Source organism: Temnothorax longispinosus, chromosome 10 (genome assembly GCF_030848805.1).
Source record: "Temnothorax longispinosus isolate EJ_2023e chromosome 10, Tlon_JGU_v1, whole genome shotgun sequence".
Taxonomy (NCBI): Eukaryota; Metazoa; Arthropoda; class Insecta; order Hymenoptera; family Formicidae; genus Temnothorax; species Temnothorax longispinosus.
Window position 1 is genome coordinate 20,122,738 of NC_092367.1, and position 15,586 is coordinate 20,138,323.

Genomic DNA, 15,586 nt, shown 5'->3' on the forward strand with positions numbered 1-15,586 from the left:
TTGATAATATGTGCTTAAACATGTAATTTACATCATAATTATACATTGTGTTAACGTTTTCCACAGGATTAGTAAAGTACTGCGCGATGATAGTACGTCCAAGTGCGATGGAAGTATAAAATTCTAAAATGACCCTTTTTATTCGGGTATATGTATCTAGCGGTGTTTCTACGCTTTCTACGCGATCTTATACAAAGAAACAAATGTCATTATTTCCCTAATTATGTTCTTAAAGCTAAATAAACGACGATTCCGATATTTGTTTCAGGACAAGCTTTCCTTCTCTTTCTTCCGTTTCTTCTCAAATGTACGCGTTTACAGTAAAGTTCCTCGCATTCATCTATGTATAGCTTCTCTTCTCACAATGTCTCCCTCTTACTTTTACCTTCAACAATCACATCACAGCTATAATCTTCGCTATCAAAATGCGTTTTTTGTCCTTAAACGGATTCTCCCCTTTGTAAGTACATTAGACACGACCGAAGAGAACATCGAATACGCGTAATGTTATTTTTTTCTTATTACTTAGTTTACACGCTACTATGTACAGTTACGAATATCAACGCATCGTGAATCCGCGGTGCTCGCTTCAAACGTCAAGTATCGAGAGTACCAGTTTCTTTCCGGACGACGCGATCATGAAAGACGATAGTACTGTTCAAAACCGGTCGATCACTTGCGAGCGCGTGAAGGAGAGGGACAGCGAAGAAACGTGAGCAAAAGTAAGAGAGAAAGGGAGAGAGAGAAAAAGAAGAGAGAAGGAGAGACGTAGTTTAAGCTAAAAATTAAGAGAAAAAAGTACAAAAAGGAGAGAATTCAAGTATATCGAAATCGATGCGTACTGTACAAATCTCTCTGATAAACAACAACATAATTCGATCCTTATTGCGAATTTTATCTCTTAACTTTTTAAATTAATCACTGAAATTGAGATCGCAAATAAAAATAGCGATCAAAATAGTGACAGTTATATAGAAATCGGTTGGGAGTAAAAGAAGTAAAAACTCATGCACAATGGTATCGCGAGGTATGGAGTACATTTTGAATAATATAAATTGCGATGCGATAACAGGAACTAGGACACAAGACCGGCTCTAAGTTTTCTGCCGCTTCGAACAATTTTCTGCCATTTTTATCTGCTCCCATTTCCTCCATTCCTATTTTTCTTAATAATATTTTTGTAGATTTTTATCGATATCTATACATTGCACTAATGTCTGCGAATTTTGGTAAAGATGTACCAGAACACATAATCGAAATGCTGCATTGAAAGTTTGTCGCCCGACTATAAAATGTTCTGTAATCGGAAAAGAAGTGGACACCTCGTTATTTCTTATGAAATCTAGAGCAATGTTTTTAGCAAAAATGTTTCTTATTTCTACATTCGATATTTTCGGTAGCCAAATTTTAACTTAGATTTCTTAAAGAAGATCTATTTCAAACTGAATAATGATATAAATCAGATTACTTATTTTAATAAATCTTTTTATACTCAACAACGTTACTTATTCACATCGCTGCAGTTTAATTCGCGAGGAGTCCGTAATGACACATAATTCGGAAACTATTAACGCTATAATATTTTCATCAAATAAAAAAATCGATATCTAAATTTCACCAGAAATATATATGCTCGTTTTTTTACGTCTATTTTTTGAATTTAGAATATTGCAAGCGTATCTTACAGATACTTGTTTTACTCATTTCTACAGCCGGCCCTGTTAATATATATGTATATGTATATGTATGTATGTATACATATATATGTTCCGTGCAAAACGAAGGAGATTGGACAACACAAACAGAATGGTGGTTTTAAAGTAAGCATTGACTTATTGGCACCTCATTCAACATTATGTTATCACACATCAAATGTGATAATATAATTGTCAGTCCGTCACACAATGTTAAATAGATTTTTCATTAATTTTTCATTCCTTTTAAATAAATTGGATTCAGAATTCGACATCTAACGCTAATTATGCAATATAATTATAAATACAATATTGTCGTGAAAACTGGAGACATTCAAGTAAGAATTTGATGAATACACTGCAACGAAGACAAGTGCGTGTAAAGTGTGATATTAACGCAATATTAATTTCTATTAATTTCAGAGAATGCTTTAAAACAAGTGATAATTATGAGATTTTACATGTATATGAGTAGGCTACTCAATATTGATAATAATCTGACAAATATAAATAGTGCCATTATTTTCGAGAAATACAGAGAGAAAGTATTAGTTTGTTAAACTTAAATATAACCGAATCCGTAAACGTTACACGCATCTTAGAAGAATGTATAAAATATCCCACTTTTGGCGCATTATTTTTTAATTGATAGATTTTTGGCTAATTTAAAATAGATTTTTTCCTCCGTGAAAATGTTGAAATGTTAAGCCGAATATTTCCGAATTATAAACGCTTACAGATCGATTTTATTTTAAATTTTCAACAAATACCAAGAGATTTCCGAGCATCCATTTAGATCTCTAAATATAAAAACATTAATATAATAATTTATTGTAATTAATAACAAAATATAAAAAATAAAGTCTTATTCTTAAAATGGCATGAATTGTAAAAGAAATATAAAATTATTCCTCAAGGATTTTTCAACTCAACGAAATGTGTTTAATATGTTGATATAGACCTATTATATAACAAAAGTGTAATAAAACTTGTGGTGTTTACCAAAGATTAATAAAGATTTAATTTGAGCCTCACTTGCTAAAATTCTTAGTATCTTAGCAAATTAAATCTTAGTATCACAGTTTATATGTTTCGCTCAACGTTATAATGTGTATTATTCGACATGGAAAATTCTTATTTCTTACATATTTTGTAATACAAGCATTAATTTCTTTTTATAGCGCTAAGATTCCTTCTTGTGTTTTTTCCAACTTTTCAAAGTTAAAAAGAACTCTAAACTCACCAAAGAAACTGTCTCTGAAATGTCTTTTGATAAATTTATAACGCCTAGTATTTATCATTTCATAAGTAATAAAATTACATGAATATTTGAAAAATTACTCCACTAATCTAATCTATTCTTGCTTGAATGTCTTCATCATCAGATCTATTACGGATATTGGAATCACCGTGTAGATTGAACGAAGCTTTTTTGTAAAAAAGGATGCCGTGCGAAGCGTAGCAAAATCTTGCTTTTACGTAACTAAGTTGCATTATTCTCTTCTCTTCTCTTCTTCGTACGTCTGTCGCGCATTTTGTTATTTTTCCACTTATAACATTTCCAACAAGTTACGAGGACATTGTGGCACAAGTAGCCTGAACGGTAAAAACCGACTTACACTTACGATGTATCACTTCCTATATCTTAGTAGGTAAAATCGATCATCTTAAAACTTTTTTTCACTACGCGAACATTGGCTTCGCGATATCCGATAAACAATTTTGACAGGTAAAAAGTATCAACAATTTTATAGAATGCCTTAAAAAGTAGCAAAATTGCTTTACGCAAAAGAGTGTATCTCGCGATTATCTATGCAATTGGCATTCCACGCAACCGCCTCATACTGTCGCATATATCGATAAAGAAAAAATCGTTTATTGTATTGTATTTACATTACCGAGATATAAAAATACTAACGAGAAACGTACCTATGTAGACGAGGTCCTTCACACGCATTATCTCACTTTCTTAGAAATTAATTAATTCATAGTCAAGTTTGGCAGTAATATTGTCCCTAGCTATTTGCATTCTTATTGTTGTTGACAAGATTTTTGTCCTATTATTTAGCTTCCGACAAAGACATTCTTGCGGGACGCACTGCGTGTTCATTAATTTATCTCACTTTGCTAATTCCAAACTATTCTGTGACCACCGCGTGCTGAAACTTTTATTAGTTTGGAAGATCTCCAACTCTTCTCTCACAGGTCTTCACCATAGATATAAGAACAAATGCCCTCATTATACTGTTACAACTATCATTTATCATTACTGACATCGGGAAAACCAATCACTCACAAAAACATGCAATTTGAAAAGATTCGCATTTTCTCGCTAAACCAGATCTGCCCGAAATAAAACTTGGAAATTTCGGGAAATATCTCCCCCCCCCCTCCCGTGGATCTAATTCGGTCGTGGATAATATAAGAATGCGCGCGTGGGTGTGTGTGTGTGTGTGTGTGTATATTATACACACACCTACCTTACGAAAGCGTATATATACGCTTTCCGCAAATAAAAGGCAAATAAAACGTTCTTTAAAAAAAAATATATATATATGCCTTTTACAGCTAAAGAATTAAAAGCTTTAGCTAAATAAAAAACTTAACAATACTAATTTTTTAATAAATTAAGATAATGCGGATATTCAGCGAGATATCTCTTCACTGCATGCTATCAATGCTCGTCGCACTTCCCGAGGCAAAGAAATATTTCGACAACCACACGGGAATCATTGAATATCCTAACTTCAAGGAGGATAATAAAAATAATAATACTCGACACATTTGTCGCAACAACGTTCTGTAGCCTATTTTGCAAAAACAGCTTAATATCCACGCGTGTACGCAACACACGCGTGTGTTGAGTGTGTATATATGTAGAATAAGAATATTCAATATGCACAAGTATGCTCTCGCGTTTCTAGAAATATAATAAATTTTATAAATGTATGTCGTATATATTCGCCTCTGTGTACAGTTTCTCACTAGCACGATTACAGCCCGAAGGAGTTTACCGCGCATACGGAACTGCGTCATCGCTTTACGTAAAATACGTATAGAAGAGAGAATGATGTAAAACACATGTTTGGCGTGTCGTCGAGAGTCCACGTTTCATTAACACTTCGTCTCTAAAGTCGCTCTTCTGACTTTGTCAGAGCATTCGGCGTCCAATTTTTCCTTGACTTCTGAATAACTACTACCCGAGCCTTCGGCCGACGATGTATGCGATGTATGCGGCCCGACTTCTTCCAGGGATAATATCTCTGTACCGGTAGGCGAGTAGCTCACGGTAGTCGCTTCACTTGTTGGCGACGTTACGCAGCTGTCACCTACACTCCTACTACGCAGAGTATACCGGGTCTTTTGGAACTGTTGTATGTTCAGAGATAAACTGGCCTGTATCGACGTTTTTTCCGAATGCTTCGAAAGGTTGTTCTCGGTTTGTACATCGATGTGAGATGGACTCCTCGAGCGTGAAACGTGAAGCGGACTCTCAGGATCTGCCGCTCGATCAGACGACAAAATTTTTGAGCTTGCGGCTAATCTGCTTGCGCAAGGAGAATACTTTGGCAAATTTATCGCGATTTTGTCCGCGCCCACTGACAGAGACGATCGGCCAAATTTTTTCAATGGACTACAAGCAGGTTTTTTCTTTTTCAATTGCTTTGCGTCATTGTAGGAATCAAAGCTCTCGATAGAATCATTCTTCTCTTGTTCCTTGCACTTGTCAAGATTTCTCTTCGTTTTAGTACATGTGCAATTCCAAGGAAACTTCTTTGTGATTTCTGTAGTCTTTGCGTGGGTTGCATCGGGCTTTTTAAGCTTTGTAATATTATCGACAATTGAGATTTTATTGTAATAACGTTGCCTGCTGTCTTTATTAGTGTTAATCGAGTCCAACGCCGATTCTATGCAATTATACTTAAATCGAGATCCAGGAGACTTTTTCTCTGTAGGCTGAGTAAGAGTACCTCTACAATCAGTAATATCCTTTTTAACATCATCGGAAACATTGGAAAATGATGCGACTGATTTCTCTCCAATCGCGCATTGTCGACAATCCTCCACAAGTATATCAATCAAAGTCGTGTGAGTTCTTTGGCTATCTGTCTTTTTCTGATTTTGTCCAAATGAGTTCTTTAAGCTTCTGTGAACAATATTTTTTTGACTGTGAGCAAAGGGGTTTTTCAAATTTTTTGGTAAATAAGTATGTTTCTTGGCGATCTTTCCAGTATGATTCAATTGAAAGTTGTGACAATCGGTGGCGGCGATTTTATTCTGGCCTTTGTCCTTTGTGCACGTAGAAGAATCTTTTTTAGAGTTCTTATTCTCCGATCTCACATTGGATTTTTTCGAATTACCTTCGGCATTTGGATACTCGTCTTTGGAACGCGTTTTCTTGAATGACTCTGAATAATATGTTTCCTGATTTACAGTCGGCTGCTGTTCGCAAAAGAAGAATACATCATCTACGGAGGCAAAAGATGATTCTTCGTCACAGGGAAGGACAGGTGTCTTCTCCCCTGTGGGAGGCGACTGCTAGACAAGCTTCTCTGTTGGAGAACTTGTCGAAATGGAACTGACGGTATTAGAGTTGTTGGAAACGGTACGTCCTTGGCTGTTTGCATGCATATGGCCCCCTCCCTGTCCTCCCTGACTCTGGGAGAGGCTGAGTCGCCGTCAGTTTATCAATTCCACGCTTACAAATTGTTTCAGTCGTTCGAGGTATTGATTGTATAACTCTACATCATTGTGCCCGGCACCCTGAAAAAAATACCCAATATTAATATCATCACATTTTTAACGAAACATATATTCAATATTTTATCAATCAAAGAGTACTTATGTTTGTATTTAAATATTTTCATATGTAGTAGTCTTTATTTCAGCATATAAAAAGTATAGATAAATCGCATAAAATTGTCATAAGTAAAAAAAGCAAAAAAAAAATATTAAACACTTTTAATAATATATAATATGTTATCAATTATTTCAATACCTCAACCCATAGTGGTTCCACTGCTCTTGGACATCTTTCGTAAATCGCCAGACCATGGCTAAAATTTATAACTTCGTCTTCGGTGCCATGAATAACCAGAACAGGAGATGTTACTTTCGGCACTTTATCTATGCTGCAAAGAAAAAATAACGTTTAAATATTGTTTAAATATCGTTATACAATATAATTTTTATGTTAAACAGTTTCATCTCTTTTTTCTAGTTAATGTCAAACAGATTTTACATTTTTAAAATTTTATTTGCAGGCATATCAAAATTATTTTAGATAAAAAGTTAAAATTTGCGCCAAATATATTAGCTTCTGAATATAAAAATTGTTCTAAAGATAAATCATATCTAACTTAACAAGATTGTCATTAATTTTATATAAGTTGCAAGTATATTTTTATATAGAATATGCCTATATAATTATATAAATCAATATACGTTGAGAAACGAAAAATATTACGAAAGACATTAGCTTGAAATATAATTAAAAATCCGATTTTGAATGAAATATTTTTATTCAGAATTATATTTTTTGACAAATTTTCTTCTTGTATTCATTTGTTTAAAAACATACTTATAGGGTAAAATAAAGCATGCGAGAAAACAAGAAAAATACAAGACAAAAGTTCCATTTGAGAAAGTTATTTATGGTATTGTCATAACATAAATTTAACAGATACAATCAAATTCTCATACTCTTTACTTCCGATTTTTCCCTGCAAAATCTATAAAAAATTGGGGAAAAAAACAGTTTATCTATAACTCTCTTTCGCAGATCAAAAGATTTCAGTAGTGCAATAATTTTAAACAAAAGTGAGAATGCGTTAAAAACAGACTCACGTAAACATGCTTGCTGGCTGCGGACATTTGTTAATAGTGATAATGTGAAACATGTGAATAGCTTGCTGTAGGATAATTACGTATTACGGTTCGTAAAAATTTTATGAGTCAGTGTTGAAAATATCAAAGTTATGATTAGTAAAGAATTAAAATAAGTGAACTAAGGTGAGTGTACTCGTAGGATATCACAAACTTTGACAGATGAAAACAGGACTTTACAAGTGCACAAATAACTATGTAACTTTCGACGCTATCTACAAAAGAAAGACGTGTTTTTAGAATCTGTTAAGATTACAAATAAAACTTTAATTCATTGTTTTGTTCAACAGTCATCGAAAAAGTGGCATCTATGTGCAAAATTGGATACACTTGCAACCCAAAATCATCTTTGAAGAAAATATAAGACTTAAATTAAAAAAAATGCCTGCAATTTCAAGGTAAATATATAGAATAATAATGTGTTATTTAAAATAAAGTATTTTGTATCACCAAAAAAAATAATAATAATCCAATTAATGTTTAAACCCACCTAGTATTTTAAATTTCATATATTATTGTCAATAATTCTTATAAAACCTATAAAAAGTTTATGATTCTCTCTCTCTCTCTCTCTCTCTCTCTCTCTATCTCTCTCTCTCGTTATATTTATTGCTTTAACATCTATGTTTAAATTAATCAAATTAGATTTGTTATTTTTCCATCTTACACAAATATATAATAAGTTAATTTTGACAAAATTAGAAACAGTGAGTTATAAAACTATTAATGATACATGTAAAGTTATATTGATAATCATATTTTCGTTTTTATGTAAAAAACAATAAATAATATATAAAGGGCCTCGTAAAGACCATATATAAAGCTTAAGGGCAGATTCCTTAAATTATTGAAACGAATTTTGAAACGAAAATCCTATATAGTATCAAAATATCAAGACTCTAATTAACATATTGATATAGATAATGTAAAAATTACGACACAAAGCGTGCAACACGTAGGTTTCATAAGTACACATCCACGTGACACAAATATACATTTATTCAACCGCACACTTGTGTAACTTCTCGCCAAGATATTAACGATTTTACTTCGTAAGTTATTTTCCATTTCATTCAGCATTTGAATGGAAAATATGTTCTCGAGAGTTGCTAAATCTATTGACTCTATTGAAGAATGTTGTAAAAAAATAAACTCTGCTACTTGATCAATAGTTTCCATAAATTTATTTCAAGTAGTTAATTAGTTATGCAAAAAAATAAAGATTTCGTTTATTCTTTTCAGAAACACACACACTATTCTTTCTTGTCATCTTCTTCTTCTGTATTAAATCTTAAACCACTGACACGTATTTCTACAATATTAGTAGTTATAACATGATTGTTTATAAGAAGTGTTTAATTGTACATTGTAAATTACATACTTAAAAAAAAGTTTTAAAGACAATTTTTCTTTTCCAATTGATTCATTTCATACATAAAGGTATTACAATAGAACCATTGAAAAGTAAAGATTTTACAAAATATATTTCGTGTTTTATGTTAAAGTATGTTAGATCAAAGTATAAAATATCTTGTAAACCATCTAATTTCTATCTCAAAACAGAATATAGTAAAGAACAAAACTTTGTATTAAACTATTAGTAATCAATATAATGTGACACCCTGATTATCGGTCCTGTGGCGCTGTTTTCTTAAGTTATTCTTTTAAGTTATGCTTGTCAAATGTTATAACCTTTAGGTTACAATATGGAAACTCATTTCTAGACGTTTTGTGTCTTCAGAAAAAAATAGACATTATTGTATATTACATTTATTTTTACTATCACAAACATTTTTTTTTAAATGTTTTGATAGTATAAATAATAGTATAAATTTCCGAAAAATAATTTGAATCAAAATGTATTGATATCACGTGCATGGCCGTACGTATATTTAAGAGAGAGAGAGAGAGACTTGGACGATAGTCATGCGCACGAATCCCTCTCCCATCTCGCCCGATAAAACACCTCGCGACAGCGCGACTTGAACTTCCAGTCCATATCGCCTATGGTCAAAAAATTATTTAACAGCTAGGATGATTTTTTTGCTTACCTGGTGAAAGCATCAAAGAACCAAGTTCTTTTGGTTTTCGGGAAAGCAACCCGCATCCCGGACATGAGCGGTGAATGCAGAACCACCGCGCCGACCTCGTATCTTGCAGCGAGATCGACTGTGGGCACAGTGCCGATGCTCTGGCCGTAGAGTATTATGTTCTCCGGACTGATGCCGTAACGTGTACGCAGCGCGTGCCACGCGGCGTCGATATCCGCGTAGAGGTTCTTCTCGGACGGCTTGCCGCCCGACACCCCGTAACCCGAGTAATCGTAACTGAATATATTGCAGTTTATGCGCGAGCCCAGTCCGAGGTAGAAACTCGACATCTGGCCGAGATCGACGGCATTGCCGTGGGAAAAGAGAATGGTAAAACGCGCGGTCGCCGAGCAACGTACAAATAGGCATGCTATGCGGTTGCCGCGCGACGTTCTCGTATAAAAGCCTTCCACCGACTCCTTCTCGCGCTCGGTATACTGCCACTCGGCGCGCTCCGACAGAGAAATGGAGTACTTGGAGCCCTCGTCCTCGACGAACGTGTACGTGGGTTCGGGCGGCAGGAAGGCTAATTTGTCTGCGATTCTGGACGGGCAGGGCGGACAACAGAACAGGCAACACAGTTCACTCAGACTTAACCCGTTCATCGTGTAGCACCGAACACGGCCTCGCGCACCGGCCACCGAGGACACGCACAAAACACCGTCTCTATTATCACGACTCCCTCTCGTGAAACTTCGGCATGGAGCTGTCCGGACTCCGGAGCAATCGGATCCTACTGGGCTGAATCAAATGGAGTCGGCAGATGCCCCGAGCCCGAGACTCCGAGACACTCGTATCGCGATTCGCGACTATCGCGAGATGGACACCGCGATTTTTCACCACCCTAATGAATCACCCGCGCTGTCATTTGTTATCGGTTTCCTACGAGAATCGTTCACAATGATTCAGCCATGACGGCTCGTGAAACTGACGATTTCTCTCCCACCTTTCCTCGTTCTTTCTTTCTCCTTTTCTTTTTCGTCAACGCCGTGTCCCCACTCACTCTGTCACTCTGGCGTTGCGTACTTTCATTGTGCAAGGTGAGACAAAGCGCGAGACAGAGACGGAAGTTACAATCCGTTTTGCTGGCCGCGTCACATTCTCGCTCGGCAGCTCGGTTGAGCTCGGTACTCGGTCTCGGTAGTCTCGGTACTCGGTACCACCGAAGCTTCACCGATGGTTGTCGGACTTGGATGTTAGACGATGAGAGTCGATCAACTCCGATCAACTCCGATCAGCCCCAATATGCCCCTTCAATTTTTTTTAGTCACGTTTGCATTGAACTGCACGATACGGAGGATTCGCCCTGAGTTGTCGATATATATATGTAATTGAGAACAAGAATGCTGTTTTATTCTAGTACGAGGTTGAACTGCACTTGCACCGAGCTTCTCCCTCTTCTCTAGTGAATATAGTGATCGACCGATTGACCAATCACTGGAGGAGAAGGCATAGCGGAGCTTCATTTCTCGTAAGAAGAAAAGGCTTGGCGCAAGTGCAGTTCTAGTTCCTACACTTGAACAGAACAACATTTCTATTTCCATTGTATGCAATATTTAAATATTCTGTTTTTATTGTCAATATTAGTTAATTGTGCCACAATTGTTTCAAAATTGATACATTATTGCCAGTATATTTTAACATTGTATATCAGAGTCATAGATTTTTATACTAGACTGCTCAACTTGCCACCCCATTTTTGATACCACGAATAGGGGATGCCATTGCTGGTGGCACATAACACATGTATAAATTACACGGACAGTCACTGCTTTGTGATATACTCAGATCACATTCACAGACAGTTCGCATACATGTGCATATGTGATACAAGTAATGGCGGTTCGGCGTCACTTCTGTCTCTTTCTATCATATGCGAAATAATCACAGTAAGCAGACTTGTTAGTATATAGAAGCTGTGTGACCAGAACAAGTATTTCAATACTGCCAATATAAGACTATGTACGACACCGAACTGTGGAACCTAAAATAACTGGAAGGAGCGCACTAGCGGATCACTGGTTAGCCAAGAGAGTAGACTTTTAGGTGATATTGTACAATCTATTGTTCAGTACAATCTTATCCAAAAATTTTTTAGATTGGTTTATTTGGATTGGATAAGTACGCAGAGCATAATTAATCCTACGTTACTCACGTGCATAATTAACCCTACGTTACTCACGTAAGGCGTTAAATACACTTGAGCCTTAGAAATATTTATCGATTAAATGTTGCGCAAATTGTTTCATAATTAAAAAAGGAACTTTTGCGCTTATTTTTATTTAGAAGATATATATATAGAATATTATCAACTTTTATTTAATTATAAATCATCAAAGAAAACAATAAAAATAATTGAGATATAATTTTGGGGTGTATTTTACGCTCCATTATGCAAGTAATTACGATAAAAAGAAACACGTACGTGAGTAATACAGGGTTAATAATTTAGTATCATTTAATTTTATTTTCTTTAAGACATTTCATATACATATACATAATGTTACACATGTGTCCATATCAGAAGATACAGTCAAAAGATACAATTTCTTTTAATGATCAATACTAATTAAACCTGTAAATATAATTAGACTTTTAGTATGTATCTACAAACAAATTTTACATACAATTTTATCATTTACGTTTTAAATGTTGATGAGCTGCATGAACTTTTTGCATTGACATGTCTTTTTGCTTGCTCATTTGTCAGATATATATGATGCTTTAAGTTTTAAATAACGTGCTATTGTATAAATGAGATTCTGTCTATGAGATTGTATAAAATAAGAACATTAAATTTGTCATTCTTTTCATTGTGATATATTATTTACAAAAAATAAGTGTTATTTTTAGAAATTTTCTTATTTGTATATTGTTATCACGTACACTAGTCTTTTATCCATTTAGATGGATTTCTCTATACTTATCTACTAACCTATCAAAAATGCATCTTATATTTATTGTTTTAACGTTGTAAATCACTCGTATAATATCAAGATTTATATATACCTAATAACACACCATTAGTTACAACATCTGAAAGACTGTTAGTTGAGTCAGCTGGGACATATGGATCACAATGAAAAGTCAAGACTGGATGATGCCCCAAAGTATTTGGATGATTATGCGTTGAACTATCTGCTGCTTTACGTATTCTTGAAAAATTAAAAATAACAAAATTAATTGCTATTATTTACTATGCTAGAATGTATCTTTCTTCTAAGTTAAATTTGGACAAATACCTTCGATGGAACGCAGCTTCTTGGCTTTCTATGCCCAGAAAATTGAGAACCTGCTGTTTTGTTGCTAATAGACTTAACATTTTTTGTATATACAATTCCAAAGCAACTCGTCGTTGTTCCAATACTTTTGGTTGCGAGTTTCTTACTCTTTTTGGTGGAAACGGTGCAATATCCGAATTATCCTTCTTCAACTGGAAAAGAATAAAAAAGGAATACAATTTTCTTATATAATATACTAATATTCAATAAATACAAGATATTTCAAAAGCGCAACTTAATATCCTAAAAAATGAAAAGTCTGTCAATGTCGATTTGTAACAAGAGTAATGATTACAATGTTATGTCATAACTAGTTCATATCCGTAACATAGTAAGCAAAATATTAGCAGCATATGCTAGCAATTTATTAATAGATTTGAACAGAAAATTATGACATTAACATTAAGTTCGTGTTCTACCAGCAGAGTTTACGGACATAAGCGGACGGCAGATTTCCAGCAGAAATTAAGCAGAATTTGTTATTTCGTAACCATTTAAATGAAATACGTCACTTAAATAACTGCAAAATAGCACTTTCTGCTCAATTTTCGCAGTCACCAGTCATATTAATGGATCTACCACCTACCACTATATCTGTTGTATTTCTGCTGGTATTCTGCTGAAAAAATTTATCGCAACATTTTGCAAACTCTTTTTGACAGACTTGACTATCCAGGATAAAATCAACAGTACGTTAAAACTCTTATGGAAGCCACAAGTTTATGACTTTTCAAGAAAATTATGCTTTATTGCCAATAAAACTTATTGCTTATTGACAATAAACATATAATATTTTATTTATATTTATCTTCCAAGACACTGTTCCATAGTGATTTGTTTAAAAAAGTTATTTGTCTTGATTGTACAATTGATCACACACGCGAATATTTTTTTATTATATCACACAATTATCAATAATTAACATTTCCGTAACGTACCTTACGATGTAATGCACTAAATTCGCTGTATCTTCTCTCGATGAAATATCGAGTGCCAGTCTTTGACTCCAAAATCTCGATACAGTAAACATAATAGGGCTTGCCATGTGACACATCAGCTAAACGATAACCGCTAATGAAAGCTTCGTACATTGCATCGCTAACAATTTCTAGAAATAATACTTAATATAAAATGCTCGTATAAAACACGATGTAAACCAGCAGGTTCAGTTAGGAGTAACTAACTCCGAACTGATGCTGGAGATCTCACGTAGGGAAAGCCGGAGTACCTGCTCCGAATGCAAGGCTACCAACTTTAAAAAAGAAAAAATTTTTACTCTTTATATGTCACGTCTATAGACACCAATAAATGCCAGTGTATTATTTTCGCGATACAATAATGTAATTAGCGGTGCTTGCCTTTTAGCATAACTTAGCACGTTCAACTATCATTCCCTTATAAGTAATATTAAGTCACACTTTACAAAATTGTTTTATTACATCGTTATTATTATGCAAACAGACGGTTGCTTGCTATCGTAGTCAATCACGTGATGACTGCGATCTAAATTCAAATATGTCGTCCGGTGTAATAATCCAATTGCTTGTTCATGCTTGCTCACGGTAGAAATTCGGAGGAATTTGCTGTTTGTATGACGTCTCTGTGAGGCTCTACAGCAGTCCTCTTTTCTTTGAAAATGTTTTATTTATTGCTTCTTCATTATTTATCATTTATTACTTATCATCATTTTTGCGATAGAATGTATTGTTTTGTACATAATTGTTAACCTTATATTATTGCATTTTTATACAAATAAATTTAAATTTCTTAAAATTATAAGTATATACATTAATTTTTTCATCACGCCCCCTTCTCCCATCCCTACCTATCCGTATCCCTGCCTACCCGTATGCGTACTTATTGTTTTCCTACTTAAATTTTTGAAAATTTTAATATTAATTAAGTTTCCTTCTTAAAATTATAACATTAACTAAGTTTCCTTTCATTGTTAAAAATCACACCCTCCCTATATTCCTACCTACTGATTTTTATCTAAATTTTTATCCGTATTCATACCTACCCGTGTCTTTATCTAGTATACCTATATAACTATGCGATTAGCTGAAATTAGAAAAACGTGCGCGAATTTTTGTTTTAAATCGTGACCGTTTAAAAGTTTTATTGGGAGTTTAATTTACATGCAAAATAAATATTTAATTCGAGACGGCACCTTTCCGTCTCTGATTACGTGCAATCGCACGTATACAAGAAAATAGGCTCACCTTTACATGTACTTTGATTGGTGTTATACACCAACCTACCTTGTACGATCCTCTTCGTCTTCTGTCTTCTGACCAAATTAAATCGATCTTTTAAAGCGTTAGATTTTACGCTTTCATATGATGCGCGAAACACGAACGCGTCACGAAGGGCCATCATATTAATTAGATCAATCAGGTACGAAATTAACAATCAACAATAACAACAACAATTTCATTAACATACAAATTAACTTTGCATTTATTTTTTACACGCGGTTTATTCTTATAGCAATTAAAGTACATAATTCTAGAAATTAAAATACATAGATCCGATTAGAAAAAAATTTGAATTTGAAAAAATGTCTATAAACAATGAAATTTTAATTTAACACTAATTGAATAAAAATTGCTAAACACGTGACGTGTCATCAAAT

The 15,586-nt window shown here is 34.2% G+C and overlaps 3 protein-coding genes across 3 annotated transcripts; all 3 read right to left on the bottom strand.

Annotated features, from left to right (window-relative positions):
* Window positions 1-6,326, bottom strand: LOC139820908 (uncharacterized). The gene is made up of 2 exons (XM_071791492.1): window positions 6,279-6,326; window positions 1-6,233 (listed from the first exon to the last, which is right to left on the bottom strand). Exons 1-2 carry the CDS (start codon window positions 6,324-6,326, stop codon window positions 4,809-4,811), a joined length of 1,473 nt encoding a protein of 490 aa, XP_071647593.1. The 3' UTR covers window positions 1-4,808.
* Window positions 6,214-11,000, bottom strand: LOC139820054 (alpha/beta hydrolase domain-containing protein 17B). Its single transcript, XM_071789979.1, has 3 exons — window positions 9,632-11,000; window positions 6,694-6,826; window positions 6,214-6,458 (listed from the first exon to the last, which is right to left on the bottom strand). Exons 1-3 carry the CDS (start codon window positions 10,273-10,275, stop codon window positions 6,375-6,377), a joined length of 861 nt encoding a protein of 286 aa, XP_071646080.1. The 5' UTR covers window positions 10,276-11,000; the 3' UTR covers window positions 6,214-6,374.
* A 1,458-nt stretch (window positions 11,001-12,458) lies between these two features.
* LOC139820726 (sorting nexin-24) lies at window positions 12,459-14,178 on the bottom strand. Its single transcript, XM_071791202.1, has 3 exons — window positions 13,890-14,178; window positions 12,913-13,103; window positions 12,459-12,825 (listed from the first exon to the last, which is right to left on the bottom strand). Exons 1-3 carry the CDS (start codon window positions 14,040-14,042, stop codon window positions 12,663-12,665), a joined length of 507 nt encoding a protein of 168 aa, XP_071647303.1. The 5' UTR covers window positions 14,043-14,178; the 3' UTR covers window positions 12,459-12,662.
* Window positions 14,179-15,586: the final 1,408 nt, after the last annotated feature.

Excerpts from the sequence above, each read along its gene's own strand:
- LOC139820908 (XM_071791492.1), bottom strand. The coding sequence starts at position 6,326 with ATGCATGCAAACAGCCAAGGACGTACCGTTTCCAACAACTCTAATACC. Across the intron at positions 6,234-6,278 it reads TTTCCAACAACTCTAATACC|CAGTCGCCTCCCACAGGGGA; the intron begins GTCAGTTCCATT and ends AAGCTTGTCTAG.
- LOC139820726 (XM_071791202.1), bottom strand. The coding sequence starts at position 14,042 with ATGTACGAAGCTTTCATTAGCGGTTATCGTTTAGCTGATGTGTCACAT. Across the intron at positions 13,104-13,889 it reads TTAGTGCATTACATCGTAAG|TTGAAGAAGGATAATTCGGA; the intron begins GTACGTTACGGA and ends ATTCTTTTCCAG. Across the intron at positions 12,826-12,912 it reads GAAGCTGCGTTCCATCGAAG|AATACGTAAAGCAGCAGATA; the intron begins GTATTTGTCCAA and ends TAATTTTTCAAG.
- LOC139820054 (XM_071789979.1), bottom strand. The coding sequence starts at position 10,275 with ATGAACGGGTTAAGTCTGAGTGAACTGTGTTGCCTGTTCTGTTGTCCG. Across the intron at positions 6,827-9,631 it reads TTCTTTGATGCTTTCACCAG|CATAGATAAAGTGCCGAAAG; the intron begins GTAAGCAAAAAA and ends TTTTCTTTGCAG. Across the intron at positions 6,459-6,693 it reads TGGAACCACTATGGGTTGAG|GGTGCCGGGCACAATGATGT; the intron begins GTATTGAAATAA and ends TATTTTTTTCAG.